At 48.5% G+C, this 15,142-nt stretch overlaps 1 protein-coding gene across 2 annotated transcripts; it reads left to right on the forward strand.

Moving 5' to 3' along the window:
* Positions 1-3,711: 3,711 nt before the first annotated feature.
* On the forward strand, positions 3,712-14,892 carry PI16 (peptidase inhibitor 16). Of its 2 annotated transcripts, none has more exons than XM_080569664.1 (6): positions 3,712-6,098; positions 8,576-8,794; positions 9,440-9,549; positions 10,357-10,445; positions 11,220-13,091; positions 13,478-14,892. In XM_080569664.1, the coding sequence occupies exons 1-6, from the start codon at positions 5,943-5,945 to the stop codon at positions 13,615-13,617; spliced, it is 2,586 nt and encodes an 861-aa protein (XP_080425790.1). In that variant the 5' UTR covers positions 3,712-5,942; the 3' UTR covers positions 13,618-14,892. The 2 variants fall into 2 exon arrangements, with proteins under 2 accessions (XP_080425790.1, XP_080425791.1); XM_080569665.1 differs by having other exon boundaries at positions 13,481-14,892.
* Positions 14,893-15,142: the final 250 nt, after the last annotated feature.

Below are 15,142 nucleotides of genomic sequence, written 5' to 3' on the forward strand. Positions count from 1 at the left end.
TTCCTTCCAAGCTGCCTTCGCATGCTTCCTGTTGCTTGAGCACTGCATTATCCAGTGTCCTGAGAGAGACTTGGTTTCAGTATTTGCAGGCTGTGGATGCTGCAGTCCCTTCCAAGTTTGATCCTTTGGGTCTGTTCCTGCTGTTGAAGATCATTTACAGATGTGTAAAGCTGAACTCATAGGCCAGGGCTGGGGTTCAGGACATACTCTCACACTTGTTACTGTGAAATTGGAATGGGTTTTGTTGGAAAGCAAGTTAACTCTGTTCTCAGGAGCAAGAACCTTTTTCTCTGTAAATATTTTAGGTACACTTAAAATGACTGATTGGAAAAATGTCTACCTTGCCTTTGCTTTCGAGCAAAAGCAGGCGAATGGGAGCAAAAGTCTTACTAATCATATTAAGGACTGACAAAAGTTGCCAAGTTGGATGACCATGTCTGGCTCCTGCAGAAGGATAAGGCAGAGGACAGTTCTTGCTCCAAAGAATTTAGCCTGAGAGAGTTTAGTCTGCGTTACAAACATTTCTATGCATAATGCTTGTTTTTCTCCTGTAAGCTAATGAGAACAACCTCAGCACCTGTCTCAGAGTGTTTGGCCCTTGACACTGAACCAACATACATCAGATATAGTAGAACCAAAGAGGGAGAGACTGAATCAGAACAGAAGAAGATATTTAATTTGTAGCAAAGCTGTTAAAGGGAATTGGATTAATAAGAGTTATGTTAGTATTGTTAATGCTTGGGGTGTGTTTTAGACTTGTGACACTACACACAGTCCTGTACATGCCAAGACACATGCACCACCCCTCTCGCTCTTCTTAAAGCCTTGGTCTTAGTTAATGGAAATCTGGGAGTTCAGTGATGGCAGAATCATCAGAGGGCCCACATTAGTGACTGTTGCTATTTACGCTTTGGCAGCTTCTCAAGTCAAAAAGTCAAAGACTGACAAGGTTGCTTCACCTCTTACTGTTTTTGTACCTGATCCATTTCGTTTGGTTGGAGATGTATACGGAAAGAACCTGCTTGGACCCTTTGTTGCTGAGATTATAGGTGGTTTGGTGATGCTGTTACTTCTAAGTGTCCTTGAATGAAACTTGTAAAAGAGATGCAGAGACAATTCTCAAGTGTCTGTGAAATGCCTGCTTTTTGTGAGTCATACTTAAGCCATTGTGGCTGTCTGGCTCCTTTGGGAAATAGCAGAGGAAATGGATCTATTTACGGCTGCTGTTTAGGTTGGGGGTGGGGGGGCACTAGAGCAAGTTTGTGCCTGATTAGCAAAAGTGCTTTTAGATATTGCTTCTCCCCTCCTCAGAGTGTTACAGCTGGTTGGACAGATGACGGTGAATCTGCACTGTTTGTACATCAGCTTTCCAAGTGCACTTTATGGTGTCTTCATAAGTTTCCAGATCTGTGTCTAGGTGATATATTGCATATGTCCCAACCTTACTCCCTATGGAGTTTACATCATTTGTTTTTAAACTTCCAGTATATTTTCTCTTCTTCTTCTAAGGCCTGTAAGGAATTGGATGCTACACTGAAACAGGAGGGCAATTATTTGCTGATAAAGAGCTGATTTTGGCCATAGCTGCTGCTGTCAAGTGTGGAGCCTCAATCTGTAGTGCAGCATGTTGAGTAGCTCCTGTGATCAGCTGCCAGAAAGGTAATGCTAATGCCTTCTGCATTGTGACATGGGTAAGGAACTGGGTATGGACAACTCAGAGGTGAGGCCAAAGTGGGAAAACTAAGATTAAAAAAAAGAGGTTTTGACATCTTGGTCAAGTGGCTGCAAGTGAGTCCTGGCCATCTTCCTCATCAGGGGCTTCAGCTTCACACAAACTTACCAAAGGCTGTGACCTCCCTAGAGAACTAGGCAACTCCTAATGAGCTGCTCAGTCAGTAGAGCTGGAGGGAATGTGTCTATTTTCTCAGCTATCAAGGCATTGTGGCAACAAACATGATCTTGATGAGTCACAGAGGGTGTGTGTCCCATCACAGTCTCCCTTGCCACTAGCTTCACTTTGGCACTTGTGTATCCAAGTGTGTGTGCTGTTTTGCATAATACCCCCCTTTACGTGCTGGCCAGCTCAGAGGGGTGCCCAGTAAATGCGTGCATCCTCATTTTAAAACTCTATTTAAATGCTTCAGAGCGCTTTACCTCTAAGCTGGGAGAGGGATGTCTGCACACCTGACATCTCACAGACTGCAAAGCTGCTCTGAAATCACACTAGTGAGACCCTGAAACTGGTGCTACCCAAGAACCTAGTGGGTGGAGATGTGGAGGGGTCATTCTTCTGCTTGTCAAGCTAGAGAGATGGGCTGCCACCTGTGATCTGGACCTCAGGAGGATCGTGTTTTAAAGCTAGTTTCCAAAAGCAGGGGTCATTGACCATTGCTCTTAGTCAGTCCTGAACTCAGGGTAACTGAAAGGAGGAGAAAGGAGTATTGTTTTCTTCAGTACCAGGAAATCAGCATCCCCTGTGGGGGGCAAGCTGCCAGTTTCTGTTGATTCTTTTCTGTCTTTATTCCTCTCCCCATTGCCATTGTGCACACACATTCCTCTGAGGCAGCTCTGCAGATCCCAGCCCCAAACTCCCTTTGCAGTGCTCTGGAGAGCTTTCTAGGGTCAAGTTTCCTGTGTATCCTGGGCTGTTAACTTCCCCTGCTAGTCTTCTTGTTGTAATAGTCTGTCAGGGAAGCCGGTTTTACTGCAAGGAACAGGGCTGGATCAAAGCACCTCCCTTCTCTTCTGGCTTGGCCTCCCTGACTTTCCAGCAGCAAGCCTTGCACGCCTTTCTCAGCAGTCCTGCTCACAGCGTGGGAACTCCCTGAGTGAGATGAGGTGGAGAGCGGCAAAGCACATTCCTAGAGGTGTGAATGCCAGCATCTCAGCAAGGTGATGCTCCTGCTCACACCGGTAATGCTGCTCTGGAGTGTGAAGTCTGCAGGATCTGTCCAATCCTGGGCTCAGTGGTCCAGGTTCTCTGGCTCCCACTTGGTTCCCTTGTGAGCCACAGAGCTGAGCACTTTCTGGGGCCAGATCATTTTGGTGGGCCTTGCGGTGGGTGTACAGAGAACTTTTACTTCTGGGAAACCAAACTTTCTCCTCTTCCTAAATTTTATACGTAGAGTTATATATTCTCGTCTTCAGGAAACTACTTCTCATAAAGGATATATTTAATGTCCTGCTGAGTTAAACAAGGGAGATGCTGGTCTTCCCCTTTCCTTTGAAGATTCAGACAAATGACAGGTGATTTATTTTTAGCATTCTCTTTGTCTATGGGGAGAGGAGGCATATTATAAAGGCTCAGGGGTGCTAGGAAGTAAAGCTATATATGCATAAAGACTGTTTCAATGCTGTACACTATAAATTCAGTGGTGGATTAAAAAAAAAGAATGTAAATATGCAATTAATGCAGAATTTTATGGATGGTCGTAATTTAATATATTGCAAACTTTGTAAATACTTGGGAAAAGCCTGTAAAGTGTGTAAATAAATGAGATTTGTATGTAGGGAAGAAGAATAAAAAGTTTTTACTTTTTGCAATTAAATGCAAGTGTTAATGCACCTTTTCCCTCTTCTGATTTTTGTCATGTTGTGTGTCAGCTGTTGAGGGGTTATTTAACCTCTTTTTAGGGCACTTTGTGGAAATGTCATTTTAACTTAAAAGTTGGAACAATTTTGTTTGGAAGATGTCAAAAGAAATGCTTTAAAAACAATTTGCCAGTTTTAACCTGATTCCCTAAGCAAAGGTGATGCAACAGCTACGTCTGTCCTTCCTTTCTTCTAGCTAACAGCCTCTGTCACTCCTTCACAATTCAGCTTATTTCAGCCAAACCTTGACAGAGAGTTAGAAGAAGATGATAATCTCTTCCAGATCTGATAAAAGCAGGCAAGTAGAAGAGAAAGATCCCACTTCTACCAGGATAATATGCTAGCTTTGTTAGACACCCAAGAAGCCATGCTGAAGACCCTCAGGATGTGAATCAGTAGGAAACCAGGCTTCATTTCTTCTGCAGTGCCTTTTTGGAGTCCACCAGTGTTGAGCTGAGCCCTTTACACTCCATCAGGTATCAGCGCATAGCTCCTGTCTTGTGCTGAGGCTGTTGGCTCCCGGGGGTGCAGTGGACTGGCTGTTCCTTGAGTGAGCAGTAGGAAATCTGCATTCTTCCTGCACTTACCTAATGCTGTCTGGACGCGAGCTTGTCAGCTCCAGGGTGGGGCTTGGACCATTTGTTGTTAATCTCCATGTTTCAGATGCTGGCTTCAAAAAGAGCCATTGGGGCAGATTGGGAAGTTGGGAATTGTCTCCCCATAAGCCACATGCCCTGGTTGTGACTCTTCCAGGCCTGCTTTCTTGGAGAGCACTGTGTCCCCTGATTTTTTTTATTCCTTGTTGCTATGCTATATTCTGTAAGGCCTAGTCAGGGTGCTATAGTGCCAGGGACTACTTGCTGCTTGGCCCTTCCATCTCTGCATCACTTGGAGACAATAGCAAGTTCACTGGTGTCTTAGCACTGCCTTGTTCCTCACAGACAGGTCATAGTGAGCTCGCTGGTAGGAGAGGGGATCCAGTGTTTTTCCTTTCTAGCTGTTTCTCCAGCAGCAGAGCTGCAGCAGCAGAGCTGCTGAGATGTCTTGTGATGGAGACAGGTTTGCCTTTTTGCCTTGACCCAGACTCCAGGCCTGTAGTTGACCTTAGCAATAAATGTGAACCTCTCATTTGAACAAATGAGTTGAAGCCTCAGACCCTTCTTGCAGAAATTGTTGGGCTACTTGAGAGCATGGTAAACCCTGGACCTAATGAAGGAGAAGGTAATGCACAGAGGTAAGAGATCGGGGCGGGCAGTAGGGAGAGCAATTGTGGCAAGAGAGGTGATCAGAGCGGTGCAAAGCAGGATGGGGGGGAGAGGCAGAGCAGACTGCGTGATTAACTTGGCTCTGCTAGCTAGGGCTGCCCACTCGCTGATCCTTTCTAATAGCCTGTGATCCCCAAAGACAGATCCAGGAGCAGAGCTGGAGTGATTGCACAATCGCAGATGGGGAGGAAGAGGTGGCAGGCGTGTGGGATGGTCTCTGCCAGACAGTCTCCAAGGCAGGTGGTGTGGCATGCAGTTTTGCAGTTTGAGACACCTCAGCTTGAGCCCTCCACGTGTCTGGCTAGGGATGGAGCAGTCTGTCCCTGCAGAGAAAATGGTCTGGTATTCCAGCCAGACCTGGAGCCTGCTAACTCCCCTTTTGGGGGGCAATTTCAGCTCCACATCCTGTTCTTCCTTCCCTCATCTTCCTGATGGCATGGGGAAGGGGCAAAGGGGCATCAGCTCTCTGCTACCCCCTGCCTTCCTAATGGGCTGGGAGAGCCTAGGGGCTGTTTTCCAGCTGCCTGCTGCTTTCCCGTGGCATGATCAGTATACAGATGCAGGGACTGGATAAGGTGGGGTCTGACTCCCAGCCTGGGGGTTACAGTGCTGCAAACCGTTCTCAGCAGTTGCATCTCGTTGCCTTCTTTTCTAGAAATGGCTGTGTCCCAGTGACAGGGGAAGACCCTTGTGTAAAATGGAGCTTTGCATTTATTTGCTAGTTGCTTGGGAATTACTGCAGTTTAGGAGAAAACGTGGAAAAGGAACCCTATAACTGATGGTTAAGGCAGCGTCTGAGATTTGGAGTAGCAGGGGCTTGGATGAAAACGCCAGTGCAGGGAATTACGATTCATGCACAGGGTCTGTCTCAGGGAGTGGACCCTGCGAGCTCATTGGCACTAGACATTGCTGCTTCTCTATCAAGTTTGATATGTGAGATGGGTGTGTTCCATGTGGCTCTGAAATCCTCCTCTAATAAATACATTTCCTCCCCAGTCTTCAAGCTGTTGGGTGTTCCTTGCTTTTGGGAGGTGCTTTAAATCTGACTGCCAGAGCCGTGGGCTGCTAAGAGCAGAAGCTGGCTGCATGATGCTGAGCACAGGTTTTTCTCCTGTTTTCCTGTTGCTCACTGCACTGGAGCTAAGCTGGTCCCTGACTGATGAAGAAAAGAGAATAATCTTGGATGGGCATAATAAATACCGCTCCCAGGTCTCTCCTCCTGCTATGGATATGCTGAAGATGGTAAGTGGCTTTTATTGTGGGGGGGATTTCAGAGGGAGTTTGTGTAGTGCAAGCTTCAATCTTAATGCTAGCAGGGATTTGGGAGGCAGAGCAATTATTGTGTAGGGTTGCAACTTGGTATCAATGGAGAGGTTCCCTAAACTGCCTCTAAAGAGTTGAGTTTCCTTTCACTTACAGAGTTGACTTTGATGATTTTTGGAAGCTCCCGAGTGTGATCTGAGTCCCCTGATGCTCTGTGAGAGCAATGCAGCTTTCACAAGGAGCTGGAGCTCCTTGTGATGGATAGGAAAGGCAAGTGCTTGCACTGAGACCTTGCAATGAGTGGGGCCCTGCAGCTGGAGGAGGAATCCTGCTCCACCACCTGTGTGAAGCATCACCTAGTGTGCTTTATTTGCCTTTGCAGGTGATTGGGTTTTAATTTATGAGAGGGAATATCAAATTCAAGCATGACTACCAGGTCAGTTTGGGCTCTCCATCACGCTCCTACTTCCTACCATGACCTGTGCGTGATGACATGGAGGTGAAGAATCTCCCATTTTTCTGTAAGAAACTGAGTCAGGTGCCCACCAATAATTGTGGCTGCAGTGGAAGCAAAAATGACCTCTTGAGCCGGTGCTGGTTTTTGTCTTATTTGGTCCCTTTATCCTGTACCCGGTTATTTTCCTTGCTGTTTACAACACATGCAGAGGACCAAGAGAGCTGTTCATCACAGCTATTTGGAGTGTTGTGCTCTTTTGGTCACAGTGTAGTCAGAGGAGACCTTCTTGTCTGGCCTTGAAGTTGCACCACTTGAATTAAACGTTCGTGGGCTGGTAAGTGGGTGCTTGCTGAGCAAATGAAGAAAGAAGCGATGTTAAGGCATAATGGGGGGGCTAACCAGAGACTTTAGGTTCAGAGGGAATAGTGTGAAGACCCTAAGCACCATAATTTCCATGGACGCCCGCCACAGCAAGGCACAGAAAAATCAGGAAATACGGGCTTTGGAGCCAAACTCTTAGGGAAAGCATGAGGGAAACAATCTCTCAGGTGCCTAAAATGTGGGTCAAGGTCCTTAAGTCGGTGGCAATTCTGATCTGGTGAGTGCTGCTGCCGGCTGTAGGAGTGATGGCAGATCACATGCTTCGAGATGCTCCCCTCTGCAAGGCTGTGTTGTCTCTTAGTTTAATACGATTTGCTTAAACACAAGACCTACAGACACTGCAGAGCAGAAGGCTTTCTTTGAAGCACATTAAATGTTTATCATAAAGCAGCCCTAACAATTTCTTATTAGAGGCTTTCTACATAAGAGCCGTTCTTGCCTTCCTCCCTGGGACCTTGCTTGTGCTGTGTTTGTCTCTGAGGTCGCCTGCTGCTGCGGCACCATGCCTGGCTGATGTCACCCTGTGTTTCTGTTTGGGACATGGGTCTTGTTGCTGTGGAAATAGTTAGGCATTGGGGGGGATTCATAGCCTAAATACACTTTTTTTTAAAAAAATGAGGCAAATCCTGCAGGTGCGAGCCTGCTGTTTATGGAGCCCAGCTCTGTGCCAGAGGAAGATGGGTGAGCATTTCCCCAGCAGGGTTTCCAGCCATCACTCTCAGCCTGGCTTGGGGCCATGATGCAAGGTCAACTAGCTGTCTGTGCCCCCACCCAGATATTTCAGTGTTTCCTTCACCTACAGTGCTACTGCTTGGGGGCCAGTCCATGTCCCCTTGACACCCCAGTGGCAATGCCCTGTAACAGAGCTGTGCTCTGTCCCACTCCAGATCCAGCTCTGGCTCCAGCCAGGAAGGTCCCATTGAGGACCTGTTGTTTGCTGGGCTGCCTTCCAACCTGCTGCAGAAGCAAAGCTGCTGTCTCCATCAAATAGTGTTAGAATAGTCCAAGCAGCTGTGGTGCAGGGTTCCTCATATGTCTCCTTGCAAGGCATAGCAGCATGGTCACTAGGGCCTGGGGGCTCAGCTGGCAGTGGGGCTCTTGGGAGGCAGGCAGCTGCTGCGTTTCGGGTCCAGGGGAACAGATTATGTCTTTTAGGAGCATGTGCTTCCAGGACCTGTGCAGCTGCCAGGGGAGACGTGTCCTGCTCTCTTCCCATCCCCACCCTGGTCAGAGGGATATCCCCTGCTTTCTTCCTGTGCGACCCAGTGTGAGCGTCCTCCCTTCCTCCATCTTCACTGCTTCTTCATTGCTTTTCCATACTGAGTTGAGGATGCTGATGTTATGGGTGCTCCAGGCAAGGTTGTGAGAGTTATGCTCCAGCACTGACCTACAAGTTTGATCTGTAAGTTGAGGTTTGTTTTGTGCTGAGATAGACTGAGGAGCTCCTGTCTCCTGAGGACTTCTCAGAGTGCACTCAGGGATACCCGTGTATTGACTAGCAATTTTAGTTTTACTCATCAATGGGGGATTGCAACTAGGGAGCCCAGGGGCACATGTCCTTGTGCATGTTGGAGAGCCCAGTGTCCCTCTCTGTATGCTGACACTGAGGTCCTTTCAGAGTTGGGACACAGAGCTGGAGGCCTTTGCCCAAGCCTACGCGGAGAAATGCATCTGGGACCACAACAAGGAGAGGGGCCGACGGGGAGAAAACCTCTTTGCTATGGCTCCGACACTGGATCTGGAATTTGCCGTGGAGGACTGGAACGGGGAAGAGAAATACTATAACCTGACGACTTCCATGTGTGTCCCTGGGCAGATGTGTGGTCACTACACCCAGGTACTGGCCTGCTGGGGCAGAGGGAGAGGGTTGTCAGGAAAGGAGCAGTACCAGAGTCCTGGGTCCTCTCAGAGTCGTTGCAAAGAGATGGGGAACCAATGCTGGGCACCAGGTAGGAATCACTGATACAGGGGAATCTGGGCACGGTGCCAAACATAACCAGCATTTTAGATAAGACCTCTCTTAAAAAAATGCTCTGCACCGCTTTTTGGCTACACAGCAGAGCCAGGTGCTGGCTTGTCTTAGGCAGACATGAGATGCGTGTGTGTCTTTGCAGCTTGGGTGGATGGGTGAGAGTGGAGTAGAGCATAGATGGTGGTGGTAAATATCAGGATGGATCTGTGGAGGTCCCCAGGACCAAAACAGAGGTAGTGATGCTCTACTTGGGTGAAGTATAGGGTAGAAAAGCTGTGGCACTTGAGTATGTGGGCTGTGGCTCTACGTTGGGAAGGTGGTCCAGACAGAGGCAAGTAGCGGGATTCTGAATGTGAAAGCAACATGGGCATGTGGTCTCTGGGGCACACACTGAGACAAGGGGGGTGTTGGTGTGATGACGGAGCAGCCTTCAAGGCTAGGGGAAGGGTTGCCAACAGGGCGTCTGCCTTCATCCAATCACCTCACCTTCACCCCTGGTTTTTGTCTTAGGTGGTGTGGGCAAGCACACATCGTATTGGCTGTGGGGCAAAGTTTTGTGAGAAGATTGATGGAATCGAAACAGAGGACATGTACCTGCTTGTTTGCAACTATTATCCTCCGTAAGTCCTATGCCTTGCATGACTTGGTTCATTTTGATGGGGCTTCTGCAATGGAAATGCCCTTCCTTCAATCCCTATAACACAGCAGCAAAAGCTTTTGGCGTTGCTCAGAAATAAAAGCAAGGCAATTTCAAGAAAGGCCTTTATTATCTTGGTTTGGTCACGAAGGAAGGAAGGGTTGTCTGTCGATCCTTGCCCATGAGGATTCCTGAGGTCTGGTTCAGCTCCTGCCACAGACCAGGGAGGGAACTCCCCCAGAGTGCTGCCCAAGGTTGATGTCGCAGTAACTAAGGGTACAAACATCACCTACCTGCTCTGTGCCTTGTTTTTCCCCAATAGCAGCAGTGATGGCCTGGGAAGGGGTCAGGAAGCATGTATTGTACCAGCAGGATGGGTTACACATGGGAGGAGAGGTGGGTGCCTGCTTGTGAAACCCTGGGGCTAGCCTTGGGGACCACTCACTTGGAGATGGAGAGCAACAGCAGACCTTCTTAGGGTTGTTTAGTAGAGGGGAGACAAAAATCATGTGTCCAAATGTCCACCAACTGCTCTTTTCTAGGAGGTAGTGAAGGACCTGGTCCATGGAACTTTCTTCCCTGGTTTTAGCCACCTTAGTGTCAGGCCACTGAGTAAATGGCATTGAAAGTGTGTGGCAGGAGACCAAGACCTGTGTTTTTTTTTTTTTTATATTAATTTTGAGTTTTGTCTTGGCTGGGATATTCCAGTTGAATCAAACCCCCCCTCTTTGGGGTTGGCATTTCCCCTCTTTCCTTACACTTTCTTTTTCTTGGTGTCTTCTGCTTCCAGGGGTAATGTGAAAGGCCGAAAGCCATACAAAGAAGGACCCTCTTGCTCACAGTGTCCCGAAGGCAGAGTGTGTGTCAAGTCCTTGTGCGGTAAGTGAAGCAAAGCAGTGTATGTGCCTTGACAGGCTATTGGGACAGAGACCCCTGGGTTGGGGTCCAAACTCTGAACCTGGACCAGCAGCTCCAGGCCTGGACTGTGAGGCATCACGTGGGATGGAAGCCCTTGAGACTGGTCAGCTGCCACTAGATGAGGATTGGACACAGACCTCATAACCCCCTTAGCCAGCAGTTGTTGCCTCATCCCCAAGGGGCAGGAGGTTGTGTGAGGGAGATGAGATGTCTCCAGGTTGGGAACCCAAGAGTGGGAGATGGCCCAGAGTGACCTAAGTTTGCAGCTAACACCAAGCTGGGGGGAAGTGTTGATCAGCCGGAGGGTAGGAAGGCCCTGCAGAGGGACCTGGACAGGATGGGTAGATGGGCAAAGGCCAGTGGGGTGAGGTTCAATATGGCTAAGTGCCAGGTCCTGCACTTTGGCCACAACAACCTCATGCAGCACTACAGGCTTGGGGCAGAGTGGCTCGAAAGCTGTGCAGAGGAAAATGACCTGGGGGTATTGATTGACACTTGCCTGAACATGAGCCAGCAGTGTGCCCAGGTGGCCAAGAAGGCCAATGGCATCCTGGCTTGTATCAGGAATAGTGCAGCCAGCAGGACCAGGGAGGTGATCATCCCCTTGTATTCTGCTCTGGTGAGGCCGCTCCTTGAGTACTGTGTTTAGTTTTGGCCCCTCAGTACAAGAGGCCTGGACAGCAATGGGTAAGTTGACCCCAGTGCTAACCCATGGTGTTTTTCATCTATTACCAGAATCCACTGTAGAAGAGACCACTCCAACCTCTCTGACAACAAAGAAAAGCCCATCCACCACAACCACACTAGAACCTACTACAACATCACCCACCATGGCCACAGCGAAGCCAGAACTCACAACCATACCCCCAACCCAGACACAAGTACCCACCACATCCATGGCAAAGCCAAAACCTACTGTGCCAGAACCCACTGTAGCTACAGCCAAGCCAAAGCCCATCACACTAACAACTGCCATGCCAAGACCTAACACAACCACTATGGCCAAGCCAGCACCCACCACGCCAAAACCCACAACCTCTACAGCCAAGCCAGCATCCACCAAGCCAAAACCCCCCACCACTACTGTTAAGCCAGCACCTACCACGCCAAAACCCATCACAAACACCACTACGGCTAAGCCATCACCCACCATGCCACAACCCACCACAACTACCACTACAGCCAAATCAGCACCCACCACGCCAAAACCCACCACAAACACCACTACAGCTAAGCCAGCACCCCCCACCACGCCACAACCCACCACAACCACTACTATGGCTAAGCCAGCACCCACCACAACTACCATTCTCGCCAAGACATCTAAACCCACAATGACTGCAGCCAAGACAGTACCCACCACACCAAGGCCCACCACCACTATGGCTAAGCCAGCACCCACCATGCCAAAACCCACCACAAACACCACTACAGCTAAGCCAGCACCCACTACCACACCACAACCCACCACAACCACCACTACGGCTAAGCCAGCACCAACCATGCTACAACCCACCACAACTGCCACTATGGCCAAGGCAGCACCCACCAGGTCAAAACCCACAATGACTACAGCCAAGACAGTACCCACCACGCCAAGGCCCACCACCGCTATGGCTAAGCCAGCACCCACCACGCCAAAACCCCCCACAAACACTACTATGGTTAAGCCAGCACCCAACACCATGCCACAACCCATCACAACCACCACTGCAGCTAAGCCAGCACCAACCATGCCACAACCCACCACAACTACCACAATGACCAAGACAGCACCCACCATGTCAAAACCAACAACCACTACAGCCAAGACAGCACCCACCATGCCAAAACCCACCATAAACACCACTATGGCTAAGCCAGCACCTGCCACCATACCACAACCCATCACAACCACCACTGTGGCTAAGCCATCACCAACCACACCACAACCCACCACAACTATCACTATGGCTAAGACAGTACCTACCATGCCAAAATCCACCACCACTATGGCCAAGCCAGCACCCACCACAACTATGGCCAAGACAAAACCTTCTACAGCCAAGCCAGCAGCCACCTCACCAACATTTACCACCATTTTAACCAAGCCAACACACACTTATACAACTTCAACAAAGCCAAATCTCACCACCTCAACAGCAAAGATGATAACAAAACCTACCACAACCACAAAGCCAGAACACACTGAAACAGAAAGACCCAATCCAACTGAGGCAACTGGGCTCACGCTTTCCTTTGAGCCCACATTAGACATGGATTATAAAATATTTCCAGATGTAGAGTTAGCCACTGGAGAGCCCATTGGCTTAACTACAGAGGATCCTACCTTATTAGAAAGTATTGGCACAGCCTTCAGCCCCAAATCAGTCCCAGAAACAAATAAAGGTGTGAAAGAGGATGGGGGAGAGAAATCATTCTTCTTTTCCAGACCACCTCCATCCTTCAGCAAAGTTATTCCAGAGATCAAGTTAGGTTTCAATAAAACTGAGCGCCTAACCTCCTCAAAGTCAGTGGTCTTCAGTCCTGAAGAACCCACCTTCTTGCGTTTAACATCATCTTCCAAAGAAAAGGGTCAGAGCCCTGCTTTCCAGTCCTCCCTCTCAGGTAAGGTAATTGTGGAGTCTGTCCTGGCATGGACGTGTAGATGTTGAATGATCCCCAAGCAGCTTGGGGCATGGTTTGGGAGGAACTAGTATCAGACTGGTCCTCTGGATCCTCATTTCATGTGTGGCACCAACCCTTTTCCTCACTCTTTCCCCTAACACTGAAAGGGGCAGATTGGATGTCTGGTTCATGAAGCATGGTTTTGTTTACAGCCTGCTCCTCACTAACACCCACCAGCTGTGCCATGTCTTTGCTGGATCTGTGCACTGCTGTCCCTTGCACCTCGGGGTGTCTTGGTGCACATCACTGAAGGACCTGCATGAATTGGAGTTTCTCTTTTGCTCAGATCTTTCCCTCTAACTCCTGGTTTTCTGTTGTTCTGCCAGCAGATACTCTGGCCATTGAAGAACGGGAGGCAAACTCAGACCAGAAAAGCATGGATCAGCCCACAGCTGGAGCCCCCCGTACCTGCTGGGGCCTTTCACTCTTCCTACCCAGTGTCATCTTGATGGGCCTTCTGCTTTGAACAGTCTTTCTCAGCTGTCCCTGCACCAGTCACCAAGCCTTTCTTCAGCACTGGTTGTCCCACAACCCTGGTAGACTTGGGAGACGCTGTGGACAGTTCAGGTTGACACACTCTCTTCTTACACTGACTGGTTCTGATGTACCAAGGGCAACTGTCCATCCCATGTCCCTCAGTCCCCTTCTGAGGAGGCCCAAGGGCAGGAGGGTGTCTGCCATAACGCCTGTGAACTTGGACACCAATGCTTCTCCTTTCTTCCCAGAAAGCCTGGGCTTCTGGTCTGTTTCCAAACAGGAAATGATAAGGTGTCTCATCCCCCTGTGCAGCTGGCAGGTCCTGCCGCACTGTGTCTCCAGGGAAAGCAGAATGCCTTGGAAACCAGAATGGCAATGAGACATGGTTGTTGGCTTTGGTGTTTAGGCTGTAGACAACACATGGTTGATGGTGTCTGCCTACCAGAAAGAGTTTCTAACAAAAATGCTCTTTTCTCCTCTCGATGTGCCTGTTTGTCTCAATTTTGGACTTAATCACCTCTTCCTTCCTTTTCCAAAAGAGTGGCATTTTTTTTTTTCTACAGAAGAGGATTTATATTTCCTTTCTGCTTCTGGTATAGTTATGGCCAGTACCTATATGTACTCCTTTCTCCTTCTCACATCTGCAACCTTTGCTTTCTTCCTCACTTCATGTACCCATTCCACAGTTACTCCATTGGCATGGCTTTATTTTACGCATGTGCCTGCACAGAAGACAAACCTTCAGCTCTAGAGAGGAGTTATTGGCTTCTTCATACAGCTTTCTTCTGCATGGCTTCCTTCTTTGCATAACTTAAGTGTACGATGTATTTGAAAATAGATACAGATCCCAGCTAACATATATTTTGTGGGTGGTGGAACCTGGTCCAGAAGAAAAAAAAATAATCAGGTGTGCTGGTACAATTTCAGCTTGAGAGAGCCAATTGGATGATGTTAGAGGTCCAATGGTTCCAGGCCTTGTTGCAGGATGGTATTCATTCTCCGGAGCACTGTGTGTTTTAGCCCTCCATGTTTCTGCTCTGTTCACCTGAAGATTCCCAGTAAGGTGGGTTAAATAAGTGACAAGTTTTGCAGACCAGCAGAAGGGACTAGAAGATCCAGTCCCTTCTCTGGTTGTTGCATCATTTGGTTTCGTAAATAGATGAGGTGGAGAAAGACCTTAAGTCCAATATTTGTCTATCCCCCCAGGATGCTGTGTCCTGTGCATCCCCAGAGCATGCACTGAATAAATCTTGTTCTGAAAGTCTGCACTGTCTTTCTGGGGTATCCAAGACCAGCTTATATCTATAAAACAATCTTGCTTGTGTGTTTAAGTAGAATTGCTAAAAGACAGTGTAGCTCCTGTGGAGTGCTGAACATTTTCTTGACTTTCCTAAAGCATCTGGGTGCTGGTGTCTGTAAAGTTGCAATTTTATGTTTTTAAGCCTTGGTAAAAGCAGCAGAAGGAGGAGATTTAGCATGATGTAGGAAATATTCCCCTAGCTCCCAGATGAGTG

Source organism: Anser brachyrhynchus (assembly GCF_964034855.1).
Source record: "Anser brachyrhynchus genome assembly, chromosome: 27".
In the NCBI taxonomy this organism is placed as follows: domain Eukaryota; kingdom Metazoa; phylum Chordata; class Aves; order Anseriformes; family Anatidae; genus Anser; species Anser brachyrhynchus.

Coding starts and splice junctions, on each gene's coding strand:
- PI16 (XM_080569664.1), top strand. CDS start 5,943: ATGATGCTGAGCACAGGTTTTTCTCCTGTTTTCCTGTTGCTCACTGCA. Junction 6,099..8,575: donor CTATGGATATGCTGAAGATG/GTAAGTGGCTTT, acceptor AGGTCCTTTCAG/AGTTGGGACACAGAGCTGGA. Junction 8,795..9,439: donor TGTGTGGTCACTACACCCAG/GTACTGGCCTGC, acceptor TTTTTGTCTTAG/GTGGTGTGGGCAAGCACACA.